The following is a 19,713-nucleotide window of genomic DNA, read 5'->3' as shown; positions in this document are numbered from 1 at the left end:
CAGGAAAGTCATTGATTTTCCACATCACAGCCGCCTTCATCAAAAAATTTTTCTTCAAGGAGACATCATAAGTCATAACTCCATCCTCCCACAACATTTTCAGTTCATATATAAGGGGGCGCAAATACACATCAATACTTTTTTTTTGGAGCAGAAGGCCCAGGAATTATAATGGTTAGGAACATGAACTCTCTTTTCATACACATCCATGGTGGCAAATTATATGGAGTAATAATCACAGGCCAAGAAGAATATTTCTTTCCCGATATGTCAAATGGAGCAAAGCCATCAGAACATAAGCCTAATCTTACGTTTCGGGGTTCCTTAGCAAAAGAAAGGTTCTCCTTGACTTTATCAAAGTGAATCCAAGCTTCTGCATATGATAGATGAGACAAGATATCTGGATCCCTGTGATGCTCATGATGCCATCTCATTTGACTAGCTGTTTGTGTTGAAGAATACAATCGTTGTAGCCTTGGAACAAGCGGGAAGTACCACATATTTTTCAGCGGCACCAACTTTACCTTACATTGTTTCTTTACCTCTTTATATCGCTTCTCCTTACAAAACTGACAACTTTGCAGCATCTCATCTTCTTTATAATACAACATACAACCACCCGGACAACATTCAATCTTCGCACATGCTAGCCCTAGTTAGCAACTGATTTCTTCGCATGGTATAAATTTTTAGGCATACAATTACCATCGGGCATTGCATCACCCATAAATTGCACCCATTCATTAAAGCACCCCTCAGATAAACCATAGTCTGCCTTCAAACTTAGGGCTTTTAGAGAAGCTGACAGCACAGAATATTTATCACAACCATCCCACAGAGAAGAATTTGCGGCGTTCAGCAAATTAAAGAATTGAGATGCTTCAGGGTTAGGATCTTCGGTCATCATGTCCTCTTGCTCAAGATAGTTACCAACTACTGGTCCAGCAGCATCCATCACCAACTGCTCATAAGTATTATACATTTCCCTTGGCCCACTATTACCGTAGTAAGAGTGATCATCAACCATTGGGGGATTTGAGGAATAGGTTCTCCATGATTTGTCCAATGGTAATAATTAGTCATGAAACCTTTCATACATAGATGGACTTTCACCAAGTCTGTTTCTTGAAATCTCATGCACTTGCATTTCTTACAAGGGCACCTTATTTTCTGACCTCCGGCAACAAATTGATCTTGTTCACAAGCATACTTAATAAAATCATTAATTCCTATAATGAATTCTGCAGTCACATGCCTATCACAATCCAACCTATTATCCATCCATCTCCTATTTTCAGGCACATCCATGCTTCTAACACACAAACAAAATAATCAATCAATACGTATTAATTCAGTCAATGAAACTCTATACTTTCTTTACTCAATGCAACACATCCTAACAATATGCTAACAAGTTCATATTCTGAAAACAACATAGGCTTACACTTCTGTACTCTAATAATTATACAGCATAGGCTTAATAACTATATTATAACAATACAACATACTGAATTGAGAATAACCTCATCACAGTTTTCACCATATTATACAGCATAGTTAAAACATATTATAACAATTGAGAATAACTATAATTGAAAAAAACCTTGATATTAAAAGTTGTACTGGTTCCTCTTGGCTTGGTGTTCTGGTTATGGCAACAGCAGCATCTACAAGAAGAACTAACCGGTAAGCCTTCACATCAATAAACTTATGGCAAGATAAGAAGAGCAATACCATATGTTAACTTCTAAGCAAGCTATCTTGATTTAATGATCATATCATGCTTCTTTTTTAACCTTGTACAGCAATACCATATGTTAACTTCTATACATAATTTTTCTGATACCAAGTCATACATAATTTGTTAACCATAAAAGATTACCCAAGTTGCTGTAAGATTGAAGATCTATTCATAAATCAACTGGTTAGATTATGCAGCTAATAATAATAGTCTCTTGAATCATAAATATAAGTCACGCTTATGAAGGGACCAGGTTCAGAAAACAAATAAATGATTAGCAGTTCTTCACAGTGAAGCAATTTTGCAAGAACGTTCAGAAATGGTGGATGATTTATAAGGTGAACTTTTCATAAATTCCAAATCATTCATACCTCTGTTCCTACTGCAAACTTATCAAACTCAAACACACCCATTGGTCCATTCCAAATGACGGTCTGAGTCTTGTCCAATGCTTCACCAAATGTTTTGAAGAAAAAATGCATAACCAATGAAATTCATAGCCTAATACAAAATAAAATAGCATTACAACATGAGTACACATCCAAAAGGAGAAAAAATTTATCCTGCATTTGCTAATCAAGAATCAACTCTAATGAGAAACATCTAAGCCATGTATGTATGAAAGCCAGGACAATGAAATGGGACAAAATCAAGAATGCAGCAAGGCAGCCAGCCAGAGCTGTCTAGTTCATTGACATGTGAGGACTAAAGACTACCTTTACCTTTAAACAGCTATGTGCAGAGCACCATAGACAAGCCATAAATATCATTACAAATTTATAATCCCATAACAGATGTTGTTAACAATTGTAGCACTGTGCTTAATCATCCCAATTCCCACAAAATCAAGTGATTGCCCAGGACAAGGAGTTAAAGTAATACTCATCCGGTATGTACAAGAATAAAATCAGGTGCGTGATATGGTTCGAGATGCTGCTTTATCCATACAACACCAGGATCAAAGTGTATTTGCTTTGAGAAATGGCAAAATCTGAACTCTTAGAACAGAGAAAACAGATTTCACCCAATTCCCCAAACCAAAAACACACAATTACAATACAAAAGCATGCCAAACCCAGAATTTGATAAAAAAAAAATCAAAACCCAAAAAAAATTGAAAAATTTATCAGAGTCTAATCATGTTACTAATTCAAACAACACAGAAACTAACAAGCACCAGTGGAATCTCTACCTCTCGGAAAATTCAGGAACGCTAACCCACCAAGAAAACTGATAATGCAATTTCAACCCTGCGCAAATTCACAGTCAACTCAAATTCAAGCAATTCAATTAACAATTACTCAAAATTGAGTAAGAATTGAATCAATTCAGAAGAGTAAAACCTTCTGTACACGATTTTCACTAGCAGAATCAAAGCGTCGCCGGCGAACGGTGGAGAGCGGTGGCAAGACTCAAAGACATTTTCCCTTGAGAGGTGCACTACAATTTTTTAAGCTTGGTGTGAGACTTTGGTCTTTTTCAGATTGGTTATAGATCAATAATAAATTAACTTGAGGATATATTTTGAGAACTAAATTTGTAATTTCCATTTTATTTTGAGTATACTTTAACATTGAACAACATGGAGAAGATAATGAAATGCCATGAAAGGTATAACTATGCATAGAGAAAGCTCGTAGCAGTTGGAAATTTTCTGAGGCACATGTTAGTCGTGAAATAGACAAGTAAATACAAGCATTTAATTTCTCATCAATGGTTCAAGCTTGTCTACTAAGTTGGTGTCTTTATGTGGATATCTGCATATGCTCTTAAATTTATGAATTCATACTGATATAAACTGGTTTTCAGGCAAGCACTTAAAAAAACTGAGTATGGTGTAACCCCGTGACTCTAGAAGTTTGTTACAAGATTAGGGGTAAGTGGGTAACACTTGAGCACTGTGATAACTGATAGATGCCTAGATGGTCTTCAACTATTCAAGCATCAGGAAAAATAATATCACACAGATCAAGAAAAAGCAAATCACTAGACAAGTTTCCTGGTATAACATAAGTTGGATGGGTGTGCAAAACTATTTTCCTATTATCAGGCATTGAACCAAGGTGTCTATCTAGCTATCATCAACCCAATATTGCTCAAGAGTTATCTTAGTCATTCATCAACCCAATTCAATTGCTCCACTTGTAATAGGCTAAATCAGAACGAGCATAATAAAACATCAAGCAAACAAAGCAAAGCACACTCTGAGAAACCAAATGTAAAGCATTTTCCAATGCAAGATTCAAGTATAAGAGAGTGGCAAAAACCTGGTTCACCCAAATAAAAACCCTTAGAAACCCTATCACTCTCTAGTACTCAGTAGAAACTAAAGTGAAAAACCCTAAAAAATCGATCATACCTTTTGTTGCTCCTTAAGCTCTGGCGATGGAGGATGACGGTTCAGACTTTTCCCTTAAGCTTGTTAACTGGCGATGGAGGATGATGGTTTGTGAGCGACGAGCGGCGGACACGCGAAGGGAAACCCATTCACCACCGCATACTGTGGATTTGACCACTGACTCCGGCGGAGGATCTAGCGAGCGTGAGGAACGGTGGTTATGGTGAAAGGGAACGACAACGGTGGAGCTAGCGAGCGTGAGGAATGGTGGTTTCAGTCGAAAGGTTTCAGTCGAGAGGTTTCCATCGATTGCTTCAGTTGTCTGTGCTAAAGAGAATGAGATTGGTAAAGTGTCTTTTAACCTATTAGTCTTTATCAAGTCATATATATTTATTTCAAAGCATAACAAACAAAATATCAAGTAGTTCAAATGGCTAAATAATTCCCTTTGACAAGCAAGACCTAGGTTCGAATCCTGGAGAAAACAATTTATTTTTAAAAACAATATATTTAGCGACGGAAATTATGTCATTATTCCGTCGCTAACTTCTTACAAACATTACCGAGGGAAATAGCGACGAGAGGTAAACAGCGACAGTACAAAATCGTCGCTAATTTACAATATAAAATAATAAAATGAAATTAGCGAGGGAATTTGCGACGGAAAACCAACGAGAGAAAAAAACCGTCGCTAAAACCGTCGCTAAATTTTAAAATTGAATATTTATTTTCAAAACGTCTATCCGTCGCTGATTCCGTCGCTATCCGTCGCTAATGGCGACGGATTTTTTTCCGTCGGTAATTCGCGTTTTTTTAGTAGTGAAAGCCACCCAAGCAAGGGCTTTAGGCCTAAAAAAAATTCTTTTTACAAAGTAAAAAAGGCCTTAATTTTTTTTTTACTAAGTCAAAAAGGCCCCAAAAAACCAAACATTAATACTAAGTAAAAAATGTCCTAAAAAAGGTCTCACTTTAAAAGTTTACTTTAGGCCTCATGTAGTGTTGGGCCGGCCCTGTATGGCGGAGCTGTGGCGAGGCTGTTGTGTATCAAGGTGAGTAAGTCTCACATTGGAAGATAATGATAAGTTTGAGTGGTTTATAAGTGTGAGGACCCATACACCCATTGCCTTAAGGTTTTGGATGAAAGATTGAAAGCATGAAAAACACTAGAAAGAGGGGGTTTGAATAAGGTTTTGCAAAAAACGTTTCCTTTTGAAGTTTCATGCAAATCTCTCGGTAGCAAAGAATAAAAGGTGCAAAGGATAAAGAGAAAAGCACACGGTGATTTTATCCTGGTTCACTTGAACAAATCCTCAAGCTATGTCCAGTCCACCCGTTAAGGTGATTTATTCCTTCGTTGAATGAAGGTAATTCACTAATCAAAGATTGTTACAACTGCACTAGCACAACTTGCTAAGTGACTAACACACCTAAGAACTAACAACCACTAAGACACACAAGTCTTAATTAGTCTTCTCAAGGATCCTGACCTAACCGGTCCCTTAAGGAAATACAAACAATATGATCAAAGTTTGGGTTTACAAAGAGTGCTTCTAAAACAAGCAAGGTGTAAACAATTTAGAACAATGAAGAAAATTATTACTAAGGTATTCGCTGATAGTTGTAACGCCCCAATTTCTCAATCAGGGGTAACATTAGTAACCCTAAGGGGACTAACTCGGGCTTTTTTTTTCTTTTTTCTTTTTTCCAAAGGGTGATATTTCAAAAACAAAGGCCCATCATCACCCAAGCAATGGCCCGAGAAGTTCCCAGATAAGCTGGTCGGGCACAATGCCTCATTGAAAGCCCTTCTTTCCTTAGACAGAGCAACCCGAGTTCTTACTTGAACTCAAATAAGGTTTTTGATAACATTTTCAAATCATTTACAAAACAATTCAATCATCCATTAAGTTCAAAATCCGGTTGACTAGGTTATCTCAATTTTCAAAATTGATCATTTAATCGTTTGATTTTCAAACTTTAGCAAATGATAATATCTAAGCATAACTTTAATAACCATATAGAGATAATAAGATAAACCGATTAAAATCCTAAATAATCGCTAGCGTAATTCAAAATCCAACAAAATATCGACGTTCGGCGAGATTAAAATTCAAGTTTAAAGATATCCATTATTCAAACCGCTCGCTTTGCAAGCCTTCCTTCTACACCGCTCCAAAGCCTCGTCATCGACTCCTTGTCGTCAAGAAATTCAGACTTCACCACTTACGGCTCATAAAGTAAAACGTTAAGCGCCCACATAGACAAGTAGCAAACACTAAGGGTTAGCTCCGAAAAAAATCAACAACAAACACCTATCCCAATACGAATTTCAAACTCACATGAGTTCGAAATTTGAAAGAGCAACCACCTTAACAAATTAAATTTATCTTCAAAATTTAATCTACTTACATTATATTTTCAATATTTAAAAAATCACAACATGTTCAAATACTAAAACAAAATAACAATATATCTGCAAATTAAAGATAAGATATCAGAATATCACCAATAAGATTAAGGCCCACCCCCTTAATCAACCAACAACAAGATTAAGGTCTGTCCCCTTAACCCAACAACCCACCACAATATTAAGGTCCATCCCCTTAGTCAAACAACAACCAACAACAAGGTTAATTCCATTAATTTTCCAAAAACAACATTTAATCAATATTTCGCCCAACAACGATTCAACAAAAGAAAGCATGTTATCAATATAGAGAAAACAACAACAACCAAGACAATTATTCAATTAATTCAACGCCTTAAACACCTTCACTTCACGTATCATGCAAGAAAATAAAAATCAGACAGACTCACGCACTAAGAAAGAAGCTACCCTTACCTCCTGAGGTTATAGCGCATAAGACGAAAGACCTTGAAAATTGGGGGAATTGAAGAAGTTCTATCAACTACCAAGGGAAGGAGGAGGTTTCAGCAACCAAAAGGAAGAAGGAGCACTTGAGATTGATGAGTCTCAAGTGTAGTTTTTCTAGTAAGGGAAGCAGCTACTGAGTTATATGATTTTAGCCTTCTGACTGAGTTTCTATTCATAGGAGAGGTTCACCAACCCACCCCCCTTAAAGAGCTTGACCAACCCATCATATGAGGGTGATTTTTTTTTCTTTTTATGTTTTTAACTCTCATTTCCCTAAACCCTAGTCTTGGTTCATTCTCTTCCTCATTTCTTTTGAATTACTAAATATAACTCAACAACTTATATCTAGAATATTCCCTAACTAATTAATTAAATAAACATTAGATATGACTGACTTCCATTTAGTTTTCTAAGGTTATAACACTTGTCTAGAAGCTCCTCCAAAGTTCTAGAACCAAGTTAACCTGCTTGCATGTCCTTCAAGCCACTAAACCTTAACTTGATGAAATTAATTAAAATAAAAGGGTAAATTCTGAAAATAAATTCCCTTAACCCTACAAGTTGATCGCATTCATTCTCCCATGTTTCCCTTACCTTCTTGAAGTCTCCTAAAAATTTTCAAATCATAATTTCCTATTTTGCTTAAGTTTTGAGTCAAAACTTAAGCAATAAATTTTTGAATTTAATCACTAATTTTTTTTTTTGAATTTAACCAATTTTTCACTCCAAAATAATTTTGGTTATCTTCTGAAATTATCTACCATTTTTACTAACCCAAATTCCAAATTTTTCTAAGATATGCTAATAATATAGTCTTTAAATTACCTTAATATCATTAAAATTAAATAATTACGAATTATTTAAATAATTTTATTATTTAATATAAAATAATTTATTTTGAGCCTATATCAAACCCAACTTAAATTTATTTCAATTTTATATCACCTTCCTTTCAAAAAAAAAATTATATCACCTTTTTCAGTTTTTAAAAGATTTAATCTAATTCTATGGAAAAACCCTTAAACAATTTCAAATTAAACTTTTAACCCACTTTTCTCTCTCCTAGTCATTTATCTCGAAAATTACAGAAATAATAGAGTTACTTCTATTTTATTTTTATTTTTATGACTTACATAATTAATTAAATAATTATCCTAAGTCCAATTCTAGTAAAAGTTCATTTTTGTCATTGTACTGACAACCGACTAATGACAGAAGTAAATCCTACTCTGTTATTCAATATCTAACCAACAACAAAGCCAACATCAACCTCAACAATAATTGATATTAATCACAAGAAATTCCTCACATCATGCATCTGAACTTTCACAATTTTCAACGACAAATAATCAGTCAACAACAATCAATTCACGAAAAACAGGCGACGGACAATGATCAAGCAATTTGATATATTATTATAGTAATAATATAATTATTTCATAATAATTTATTTAATAAATTGAGGGTCTTACAATAGTAATTTGATTGCAATGAGTTTTTTTTCATTTTCTTCCTTTCTCCAGCTTTTATATACTCCAAGCCTTGAGTGATATTTCCAATGTGAAATTCTATCCGTTGGAGGATACTTCTGGAATTTCCATATTGTACAAAGGCTGATCCTCGTTAGGTGGCGGTCAGGATAGTACACTGCGATTGTACTATTTGATAGTGACCCTTGCCTTTTGCATTTGACTTCTGATCTTCAGAGACGCTTCAAATTTGAACTTGTGATGCTTCTAATCAGAGTCACGAGGATGCTTGGATATTAGAACTTCAAGTCTTCAGTATCTGGACCGTTCACTTCAGAACTTCTGGTCTTCAGAGTAGAAGCACTTGGTCTTCAGAGCCAACTTTCTTTGGGTCTTCAGAATCTTCAAGTCTTTAACCGTTCAGTCATAACTTCTGGTCTTCAGAGTCTTCAGCACTAGATTCTTCAGAACCCATCATCAAAGCTTTTATCTTCAGAACATCTAAAGCAATAAAGTACCGTTCATTAGAACGTAGTGAGTGCAGAAGAGGATTATTGGTCAATCTTTGGTCTTTATCTTCTGATGAATTTCACTTTCAATCAGAATCAGAACCTGATTGTCAAACACACAAAGGACAAACGTTAGAGTACCAAAGTTGTTCATACGCTAAATATATACTCGTTATCATCAAAACCTAGAGATGTACAACATAACCAAATCTTGGTCTAACAAAGATGTGATATTTGGTCCACTTATGTTTTGCTCTTTAAAGACAAATGTAGAATTTTATCCTCCATGTTTTAAAAATCATCTCCTTTGTTTGGCCCAACAATTGTATTAGAGTCGATGGTTGTTTGACCATGGGCCATGGGCGCCTGAGACTCAGGAGCACAAGCCCACAATGACGACCTCTGAGGTTCTGTATGAGTACAAGCCCAACTTTCGTTTGGGATGGACTCACACTTGAGGGGGAGATTGTTGTGTATCAAGTGTGAGTAAGTCCCACATTCGAAGATAATGATAAGTTTGAGTGGTTTATAAGTATGAGGACCCATACACCCATTGCCTTAAGGTTTTGGGTGAAAGATGTGTGGTCCACTTATGATTTACTTTTTAAAGCCTAATGTGAAATTTTAGGGAATTGTTATTCACTCCCACCCCCACAACTATTTGTACCCAAAACTATTTCAGAAATTCAAAAATACCCTGTCGAACGCACTTTGAAAGTGCGACCCCTATCACACCTAACGCTGTCTCACTTTCAAAGTGAGACAATTGATGCACTTTCAAAGTGAGACAGCTGACTCACTTTGGTGTCTCACTTTGAAAGTGAGATAGTTGTCTCACTTTGAAAGTGTGTTAGGGTCGCACTTTCAAAGTGCGATAGGTTGTAGAAAAAAAAACTTCTAAAAACGAACTGTAACAGCATAAAAGAGGAGAGAGAGAGAGAGAGAGAGAGAGAGAGAGAGAGAGAGGAGAAGATGAAGGATGTGTTTTGTGGTGATGATGGTGACAGCGGTGGTGACGGTGGTGGTGGTGGTGACGGTGGTGGTGACAGTGGTGGTGTCGGTGGAGGAAAGAGGAGAGAGAATGTGTGGAGGGGGTGAGAAATTTTTATAATTTTTTTTTCATTAAGGGCATTTTAGTATTTTTGTACTTTAAAGGGATTGAAATAAATATATGAGGGGTCTGAATAACAATTACCGAAATTTTATCCCGTAATTTTTAAAAACCATTTCCTTTCTTCGGCACTTTATTTGGCTAAAATGAATTGACACTAACACAAATGTTTTCATTGTTTGGGTCGGTGGGTCAATATCTCTTCTACTGGTATAAAGAAGTTTGAATATTGATCTTAAACGACAATATAAATGAAAATTTATACTTTTATTAGGAACTAAGTACAGATAAAATTTATACTTTTTAGACATTTTAGTGAAAAAGTTTTTTCATAAATCATAACTAAAATGATTTGATAACTACACTTTTTTCTGGGACCAAACTAGTGATGTTTTATTCTAGGAGGAATCGCGAAGGACATGACGCATATGGGTACCACAGATTCTTCATTCCTCACTTTTCTTCGTCAGCATCCAGGGTAAGAATCCATGGCCCCTTCACCCTGTCTCCCTTGGCAATAGCTAAGTTCTTTTTTGGTGGCCACAATCATTACTATTAGTAATTAATGATCATGCAGGTAACCAAAAACTTTAGGCCAGAAAACAAATTATACAACGCTTGTCGTGTACTGTATAGTGTACCAATGGTAGTTAATGTTACCACTGAATCAGTGACCATGGTCCTTATTTCTAGGGGTGTACAAGACCCGGCTCTACCCGCCAACCCGTCCCGGCCCAAGCCTTTAGGGCCGGGTTGAACCCGGCCCGATCATTAAAAGATGTCGGGTTAGGGTTGATCATAGAGTTATCCGGCTTCGGGTCGGGTCGGGTTCGGGTTGGCACTCGGGCCACCCGGCCCGTCCCACATATACATTTTACAAGATTTCAATTTGTTATAATGGTCAAAATGTGATAGATGGTGCTCAAATTTATCTTACCATGTGGATGAGATGAAAATGTTTAATATCTAACTTATGAATTAAATAAACGTTGGTCAAAAGATGGACACTTTCATGCTTTAATAAGAGAAAATCATGTAATGCACATGTGAGACAAGTGAAGAGAGATCAAATAAAATGAGTGACACGTGCAAATATATCAAACAAAATGTGAACCTCTCAAGTGCAATAGATTATGGCATAGATTATGCAAGAATTGGATAATTTCAAGTTCTTTCTTCTAAAAAATAGTTCTCACTTATAACTCTTTTAGTATGTTATTATCTTTAAATTTTACAATTAGTATCAAATACTCTTAGATTTATTGTCCCTTGGGCCAACCCGGTCCCGTCCTACATAGACCCGTCCTAAGTTGGACCCGCATATTGTCGGGTGGCTTCGGGTCTAGGGACGAGTTAGGGTCTAAGAATTGACCCGGTCAATATTTAGGGCCGGGTTAGGGTTAACCAAAACCCGTCCCAACCCGTCCCTTGTACACCCCTACTTATTTCTTAGACACACTTGCTGCATCTGAAACGGTACGGTGAAAGCTTTTACTATGGGAAAATAGAAAAAGACATAGGATTAAACACAGCATATATATTCTGCAGTATGGTGTTGGAGGCGGAGCCTACTGTGATGGAGGTGGAGAACGTGTCAGCTTTGGCTGCGGCAGATTATGGGTTTGTTGGTGTGAATATGGTAGTCTGTTAGGGATAAACATGGTGAGTCATGTGGTTTTGGTGTTCCTTCTTTGTTGGTCCCTGATGGAGATGCAGTCGTGTGTACAAAGCTTAGGCCTTGGGTTCTACCAGAGCGGATTCCAGATGATATTCTTTTCCCAGAAACCTGTGTTAGTGCATGTGCTTCTGATTTCCCTTATAATGAGATGTTAGTTGTGTCTGACATCGTGGGCAACTTATCGATGAATGAGTATGACGATTCTTCGTTTTTGGATTTGTTCGAGAAGTCTCTGGTTGATTTGTGTTTGGTCCGAGGAGTAGGTGATTCGTATCAGTTTATCATTGATGGTGAGGTCAATTTTATGTCGGGCCTGATTCTTCTGTCGTGTTGGATATTATGGACTGGACTACCTATGGGGGTTTGGCTACCTATGCTGTTTTGAAGGATTTTGAGGCGAGGACTGATGCTTTACGGCGTGGGGACTATGCGTCTTTTGAGAGGCGTGATACTTTGTCTATTCCAGATGTGGTTCTTCGTGGTGGTTCTTCTGGTGCGCTTTTGTTTTCGGTAGATACAGGTTTGAGTGGTGGACTAGCTGTTGGTTATGACCTCGAGTTGGTTCATGATCTAGGTAGTTCTGAGGCGGCGTTTTTGGAGGCTCCATAGGTTTCACTTGATCAACGTCGTGTGTCGCACCACCCTAATCCCTCGGTGGTTCCCCTTGATGTGATTTTCTCAAGGTTTGAGCCTCTTTCCCGTATTCCTTCTGTGGAGAAGGAGCCCTCTAAGGGCCCAGGTTTTTCTGTTGGGAGAAAAAGAGGCAGGCCTAGGAAAGTCGCTAAGAGGGGAAGGAAAAAACAAAGGTTTCAGGTTGTTGGCTCTGAGGTTGGAGAGGCTTCAGGTGTGTCTGATACTGCGTCTGGTAGGGTGGATCCTGTGGGTATGTCTCCTTCTCAGTCTCAGGATTGTGTTTATGAGCGCGCTCAGAAGATGTGGACAGTTGGCAAAGAGCTTGGTCTTGTTTGGGATGGTTTTGATGAGGAGGCCATTGAAGGATGTGTGCAACATCTCAGACGTACTCACCCTGATAAGTATGGGTCCCTGTGAGGCTTTAGTTCTTTGTGGTTTGGGTTGTTTTCTTTTCGCCTTGTTTGTTTCAGTGGCGTTGTTAGGATTGTTTTTTGTTGGATTATTTTGGTTAGATTTGAGTTTTTATGTCTTATTGGACAGGTTTTTGATTAGAGAGTTTCAAAGGCACATTTAGGGGATGTTGTACTATTTTTTCTTCCCTAGGGTTTTTCTCAATGGGTTTTTCCTATGAAGGTTTTAACAAGACACGTGTCCTAGGTGTGGTCTTTAGGATGATTTTGTTTTTGTTTGGTTGGGTTTGTTGGTTTGTCATATTTGTGAGAGGGTTATTCTTATGAAATCTTATTCAATAATATATATCTTTTGCTTTCAAAAAAAATGTTTAGTAAACATCACTACTACTGAAAATGATTGAAAACCCCATTTTTTACACACCAGCAGTGTATCTTGTGGTTATTTCTGAATGCCATAAATAGTAGAGTTTATTTTGCAAAGTTTATAAAAATAAATAAATATTGTAATTTGTGGCGGTTAGAAACATACATAAATTGCAAGTTATACTGGTGTCGCCATAAAAATGGTGTCTACTTATTACTATTAATATCATAATGGAGTATTTATATCTAAATAAGTTGGTGAAAGAAATGAAGAGAAGAGAGAAAATATTAATATAGTTAGGTGTGATATATAACTGTGAAGTGTTACCAACACTCATACTTTAACATTTTCCAATTGATTGGTTGAAATTCACGTGGGTGCAACTAAATTGGAAGTGAGACTCATATTTTTAGTAAACTCATATGAGTTTGAACTAATCAATGAGTGAGTGTTTGATTAGTGGAAATGAGTATTAAGTTGTTTGAGAGTATAATACTTACTTGAGAGAGTCAAAGAAGAGGGAATTTCTAGCTAGATATGCATAGGAGACTCCTCAAGCGAAGTTTCTCGAATTAAAGCATCCTTCAATGTATTCCACTCACGGGAAGCAACTAAACTTGTCTTTGATTCGCTCAATATCATTCCTCAACCATGGATTACACACATCCACATTGTTACTAAGTAAATCCACAATATCCTACGCACACATAACCTCTCTATGCTCTAATTCCCAAATACGGAGAACACTCCTCTCCACCGCTAACAACTTCACATAGACTAGATCTCCCTTACCAAGATAAGCTGACAAACTCGTCAACCAACGCCTAGTAGAGTCACGATGATCGAACAAAATACCCACTCTATTGCAAACAAGAAGCTAACTACCATTAACATAAGGCACAACCATTGTACTCACAACGATGCTGGTCTTCGCAGCCACACCAGTACATGGTGAAGTCCGACGATGTTGAATAGTGATGAATATTTGTTAGCTTATGGTCCAACACTCTTTTTCCTCTCCTGGATTTTTCCCACTGGGTTTTCCCTTGAAAGGTTTTAATGAGGCTGACCATGTAGGGGTTTTTTATTTGCAATTGTAAGCTCTTTATTACCTATCTTGCCAACTATGAGAGGGTTGTTCTCATATATTCTTCTATTAATAATAACTATCTTTTGTTCTAAAAAAAATATATTTGAAGAGTAGGTTTGCAAGTACACTATTATTCCTCCACTTCTAAAGTAAAAAATAAAAAAACCACCACCAATGTGAAAGAAGAGAAAACAAGTATATTGAGAAAAAAATAATACTCGGTAATGCAGACAAAGACGACATAAAATACTACCAAACTCTGGTTGATGCATCACTGCCATAGAAGAACAAGTGATCCAAATCCTCCACCTTAGCGCCACACCTACTACAAACTGCACTGTGAGCAAGGTTATAATGATGTCGTCTCCAATTTGTTGAGAAGAGCATTCCGCTGAACTTGTTAAAAAAAAGGTAAATTTTCCCCGACGCACAACACTTCCAAATGAAATAGGTGGATCAATAATGTTTAAAATTCCGTAAAAAATAATGTCTTAAATAAGTGGGTTAGAAATTAATATTTTTTTTTGAAAGAGGGTTAGAAATTAATATACATAGCTTTTATTTTGTTTTTAATAAATAATTCTAATTATTGATCTATGGAGTAAAAAACGGAATTATTCTGCCTTGCATCCTACTCTGTTTTTTCCCTCAACTCCGTATATTCTTTCCACAATCAAATAAGATAAAAACAATATATGTCATTCTCATTTTCTCTTGAAAAGATGCCTAGAAAATGTGGGGCCATGGTATATATTTTATAAATTGCACTCATAAGTCATAACATACCTTGTTTTGAAACTGAACACTGAAGAAGACCACACAGAACAGAAACAAAACTGCGCTTGAGAGCAACAATAATGGGAGGAGGTGAACATGGATATAAGAAGGGGTTCTGGAATGTGGATGAAGACAGAGTTCTAATGAGTTATGTCAAGGAACATGGAATGGGGAAATGGAATCGCATAGCTAAAGTTACAGGTATATTTGTCTTAATTACATGTTTCATGTTTCTCTGTTTTGTATATATCTCTCATCATTCTGAGTTTCTTATTGTAGCAGGGTTGAAGAGAAGTGGAAAAAGTTGCAGATTGAGGTGGATGAATTATCTGAGTCCTGATGTTAAGCGTGGGGGCTTCTCACAAGATGAAGAAGATCTTGTTATTCGCCTCCACAAGCTCCTTGGAAACAGGTTCGTACATCTCTTGATGTTCGACATAAAACACCCAAATGTATTAAACGTACAATTACTAGAATAAGATGTGTGTTGGAAATTCCATTAGTTTCACATTTGATTTTACTTAAATTTTGTAAATAAAATTATTAATCCATTTGTGATAAGATTTTTCATTTTTTTCCAACTGCCTGAATCTAGCTACAGCTAGAGAGGCAAGAATAGTGATAAGTGTGATCTATTAGGAAAGAAAAGAGGGGGAAAAAAGTGAGTATGAGTATAAGTTTTGCCTACTAAACGAGTTCTTTTGGTGTGTTCATATTAAGTTTAGCACATAAGAAACATATCGTAATTAGGCTTTGTCTACACTGGATCGAAAAATCATGATTCACAAGATAAAACGATTTATCTTCAAATAAGTTTTAGCATGATGAATATTATTCGTAAAATCATGATTAATTGGTGGATCAGTTTTTAGCATGTTCTATTATAAGACTATAATTAACATGTACTAAATGTCAATAGTCAAAATATGGTTTATTAATAATAGACTTCTTTTTAACAAGTTACACAGTAAAATTTTGAGGCATATTCAGTACACACATTGCACAATTGACTAATGCATTGCTCTGTTTAGGTGGTCTTTGATTGCTGGGAGAATTCCAGGGAGAACAGACAACCAAGTGAAGAACTATTGGAACACTCATTTAAGCAAGAAGCTTGGTGTTAACAAGGGAAAAAGCAAGTTTCATGCATCTGATCCACAAACTGTCCCTAAGGAACCAAAGGAAAATTCAGAGTCAATTGGTGAGGAAGAAGGTGAAAAGCATTTGCAAGCAAGCTCATGTGGAGATATGAGCTTTGCAAGCATATATGAAGGGATCATGACAGATGATTTTGAAACTGCATTTTGTTTTGCTAACACTGATCAGCTGAATCTTCAGAGCCCTTACTTTTCGGAGTCTTTTCTTCAAGAGTATTTTCTTGGTCTTTGATTGAGACATCCTCTTCAGCATGGCCCCTCCAAATAAATTTATTAATGTTTGGTCCATATATTTATTTTATTTTTATTGCAAAAATAATTGCATCCCAGGTATCTCTGATTATGTCAGTTTCACTACACAATGCCTACACTGTAGTTTTGCACTTTTGCTAGTTGCACCAGGGTGAAGTCTTGGGTACCGTCCCAAAGAATATTATTTTGTTCACATGTGATATTTCGATATGTGGAAATAGATGAAGAGAAGAGAGGGAAAAAAAAAGATAAAGTAAAAATATGATATATGATATGAATGACAAAGAAGAAAGAAATAGATAGAAAATTGGCCTCTAGACGAAGCTATTTTTCATTATGTCTTAGAGAGAGAAACTCCCGCTTCTCTCTAGCCTAGCGAAACCCTCGCCGCCGCCGCCGCAGCTCGCTCTTTGCTACTTTGGTATCTCCGCTCCAGTCCCAGGATCATGTCGAGCGGAGGAACCCATCGCTCCCCGAGCCCTGAAAAAGAAAACCCAGCTCGCAGCATTAAAAAAGTTAAAACAACTGAAATCAAGGTTACTAATGATGTTGAAGATACGTTGATGGATCAGGAGATTGAGGACGCAGAGTCGCCCAAACTTACTAATTCAATAGAAGAAAAAGCTTGCTCTCCCAAACTCTCGTACAAAGAGAAGCTAATTGCAGGAGAATGCCCAGAATCTTCCTTCTCTCCCCAAGAGATAATAGATCTGGTTAGCGAAGAGCTCATAGTGGGTGATTTTGATAAAGGAAAACAAGTGGAGGAGAAGAGAGTCTTCGACCCCAGCCCAGTTGTTCCGATTTCTCTGGAAGAATATGAGGAGTGGTGTCGACCATGGAAGTTTTCACTGGTAATCAAGCTCCTAGGCAAGAAGATAGGATTCAAATGGATGAACCAGAGGATTCATCAACTCTGGGCCCGCGAAGGAGATATGAAAGTTATGGACCTAGCGGACGATTATTTCCTGGTACGTTTTGGATCTGAGAAGGACTACGTCCATGCCCTATTCGAAGGGCCTTGGATGATTGCTGACCACTATCTCCTGGTACAGAGGTGGAGACCAATGTTTAAAGCGGAAGATAGTGAAGTGAAGAAGATTGCTGTCTGGATTCAATTACCAAAATTGCCAGTGGAATTGTATAAGGAGAAATTCCTATGGAGACTAGGCTCCTTGCTGGGAACCATGCTTAAAATCGATACCCACACCACCGTTCACTCCAGAGGCAAGTTCGCAAGAATCTGCGTTGAAATTGACCTAAGTCAGAAATTGTCACCTACAGTAACAGCTCTTGGAACTGAATGCAAACTGGAATATGAGGGACTCCACTCAATTTGTTTTGAGTGTGGGCGATATGGGCATAAGAAGGAATACTGCCCTGAGATGATCGCAATGAATACTATGCCTCTGAAACCCAAGGTGGACGAATATACACCAAAGACACATGAGCAAGTGCAGGCAACCACTGGTCAAGGAAACTTGGAGGGAGGTAACCAAATGACCGAGAACTCCACCTGCTTTGGTCCTTGGATGTTGGCCAAAAAGGCACCCAAACGCAGAACCCCAAAACCTAATAACCAGGGGAAAGAGGAAACAAGGAAAGGATCAAGATACGATGTCCTTCACGAGGAGTCTAACACTGAGACCAGAAATCAAGAGGAGTCACCAATGCAAGGAGTAGAGGATACTGATGAGAAAAGCCACAAGCCACAGATTCATGCTGCAAAGCAATCCAAAAACTCTGGAAAGAGTCAACACTCGAAGACAACACCTCAGGTGAAGAAGAAGCCAACTGGAAAGCAAAACAAAGAAAATGTCTCTCCCAACCCTGGAATTCTGACCTCAACAGCTGAGCAGAGCCAGCCTAATGGCAATGCGATAAGTAAACAGGTCACAGAAAGGAAAGACTGGTCTCAGTCAATGACGAAAGTCCAAGCAGATTTAGGTGATAAGTTTCTGGATGCTGCATCAGATAGTATTGAAACGCCTTCACAAATCCTTGACACCTCTGAGGAGGAACTCAAGCTGATTCAGACCTTCCTCCAAAAGAAAGGGCTCAAAGAATTGCTTCTTTTGCTTGATATACATGACATATCCCAAGGGGATGTTCATATGTTGGTGGATACCAAGGATCCCTCTTCATAGGGATACTGTTCTCTACTCCTATTTAGTTATTATGGATAACTTGATTTGGAACTGTAGAGGAGCTGGGAAGAGAAACTTTGCCAGCTTCATTAATGACTGTAAACGCATTTATAGACTTAGTTTTGTGGCCATTTTGGAACCTAGAATCAGTGGTAGCAGAGCTGATTTAGTGCTGTCAAAGCTTGGTTTTGATGGGCAAGTGAAACTGGATCCTAGGGGATTTTCTGGTGGTATTTGGTGCTGCTGGAATACATCAACAGTTTCCATTACAGTAGTTGAAATAAAGAGTCAATGCATTCATCTTCACATTAATCCCAGCATTAATGGGGGGTGGTACCTGACGGTTGTTTACGCAAATCCCCAAGAGAGATTGAGAAAGATTCTTTGGGAAGAATTGATTGCTGCTTATGCCCTCTTTCAGGAAGCATGGTGCGTAGTTGGAGACTTTAATTCCATTCTTCTTGAAACCGAGAAAGTTGGTGGAGGTCAATTAAATAGGGCTAGTACCCGGAACTTCCAACAATGTCTTGATGCTTGCGAGCTAGAAGATATAGGAGCTAAGGGAACACCTTTCACCTGGCAAAGAGGGGATCTCTGGGAACGCTTGGATAGACTTGTTGCTAACCAACCTTGGCGCCACCTCTTCCCTGAAGCGACTATCACAAACGTCCCTCTTCCCTTTTCAGATCATTGTGGTCTTTGGCTGAGAATGTGCCCTGATATCCGCTCCCCCAAACCGTTTAAATTCCTGGCTGCTTGGCTAAACCACCCAGACTTCAAAAACCAAATAGTCAATTCGTGGAGAAGCTTGGAACCCTGGAACCAAAACGTGGAGAGGTGTACAGAGAACCTCAAATACTGGAATCAAAATGTGTTTGGAAACATCTTTAATAGCAAAAGGAAGCTGCTTGCTCGTCTAGAAGGAATAGAAAAAAGTCTGTCAACATCCCCCAATCCCTACCTTCTGAAGATTAGAAAAACTCTATGGAATGATTATGATGATATCCTGAGAAGCGAGGAACTCTACTGGGCCCAACAAGCAAAAACTTCGTGGCTTAAACTTGGGGATAAAAACACAAAGTTTTTCCATCTTAGCACTGTCTCCCGTCAACAGAAGAATAGAGTGGAGGCACTTTTGACTGAGAGTGGGGATTGGGTTTAT

At 37.7% G+C, this 19,713-nt stretch overlaps 2 protein-coding genes across 3 annotated transcripts; both read left to right on the top strand.

Moving 5' to 3' along the window:
* The first annotated feature begins 15,019 nt into the window (after positions 1–15,019).
* Positions 15,020–16,638, top strand: LOC130735408 (transcription factor WER-like). 2 transcript variants are annotated; one of them, XM_057587411.1, is made up of 3 exons: positions 15,020–15,199; positions 15,281–15,410; positions 16,030–16,638. In XM_057587411.1, the coding sequence occupies exons 1-3, from the start codon at positions 15,079–15,081 to the stop codon at positions 16,385–16,387; spliced, it is 609 nt and encodes a 202-aa protein (XP_057443394.1). In that variant the 5' UTR covers positions 15,020–15,078; the 3' UTR covers positions 16,388–16,638. The 2 variants fall into 2 exon arrangements, with proteins under 2 accessions (XP_057443394.1, XP_057443393.1); XM_057587410.1 differs by having other exon boundaries at positions 15,278–15,410.
* Positions 16,639–16,853: 215 nt separating this feature from the next.
* Positions 16,854–18,551, top strand: LOC130736485 (uncharacterized). Its single transcript, XM_057588312.1, has one exon. The coding sequence runs from the start codon at positions 16,854–16,856 to the stop codon at positions 18,549–18,551; it is 1,698 nt and encodes a 565-aa protein (XP_057444295.1).
* The last annotated feature ends 1,162 nt before the right edge of the window (positions 18,552–19,713 follow it).

This window comes from Lotus japonicus, chromosome 2 (assembly GCF_012489685.1).
Source record: "Lotus japonicus ecotype B-129 chromosome 2, LjGifu_v1.2".
NCBI lineage: Eukaryota > Viridiplantae > Streptophyta > Magnoliopsida > Fabales > Fabaceae > Lotus > Lotus japonicus.
This window is presented reverse-complemented; position numbering and strand designations above follow the sequence as displayed.

What these genes read in the sequence shown, in the direction of transcription:
- LOC130736485 (XM_057588312.1), top strand. Translation starts at nt 16,854, where the DNA reads ATGTCGAGCGGAGGAACCCATCGCTCCCCGAGCCCTGAAAAAGAAAAC.
- LOC130735408 (XM_057587410.1), top strand. Translation starts at nt 15,079, where the DNA reads ATGGGAGGAGGTGAACATGGATATAAGAAGGGGTTCTGGAATGTGGAT. An exon ending in TCGCATAGCTAAAGTTACAG is followed by an intron (nt 15,200 to 15,277) that starts GTATATTTGTCT and finishes TTCTTATTGTAG; the next exon opens with CAGGGTTGAAGAGAAGTGGA. An exon ending in CACAAGCTCCTTGGAAACAG is followed by an intron (nt 15,411 to 16,029) that starts GTTCGTACATCT and finishes TGCTCTGTTTAG; the next exon opens with GTGGTCTTTGATTGCTGGGA.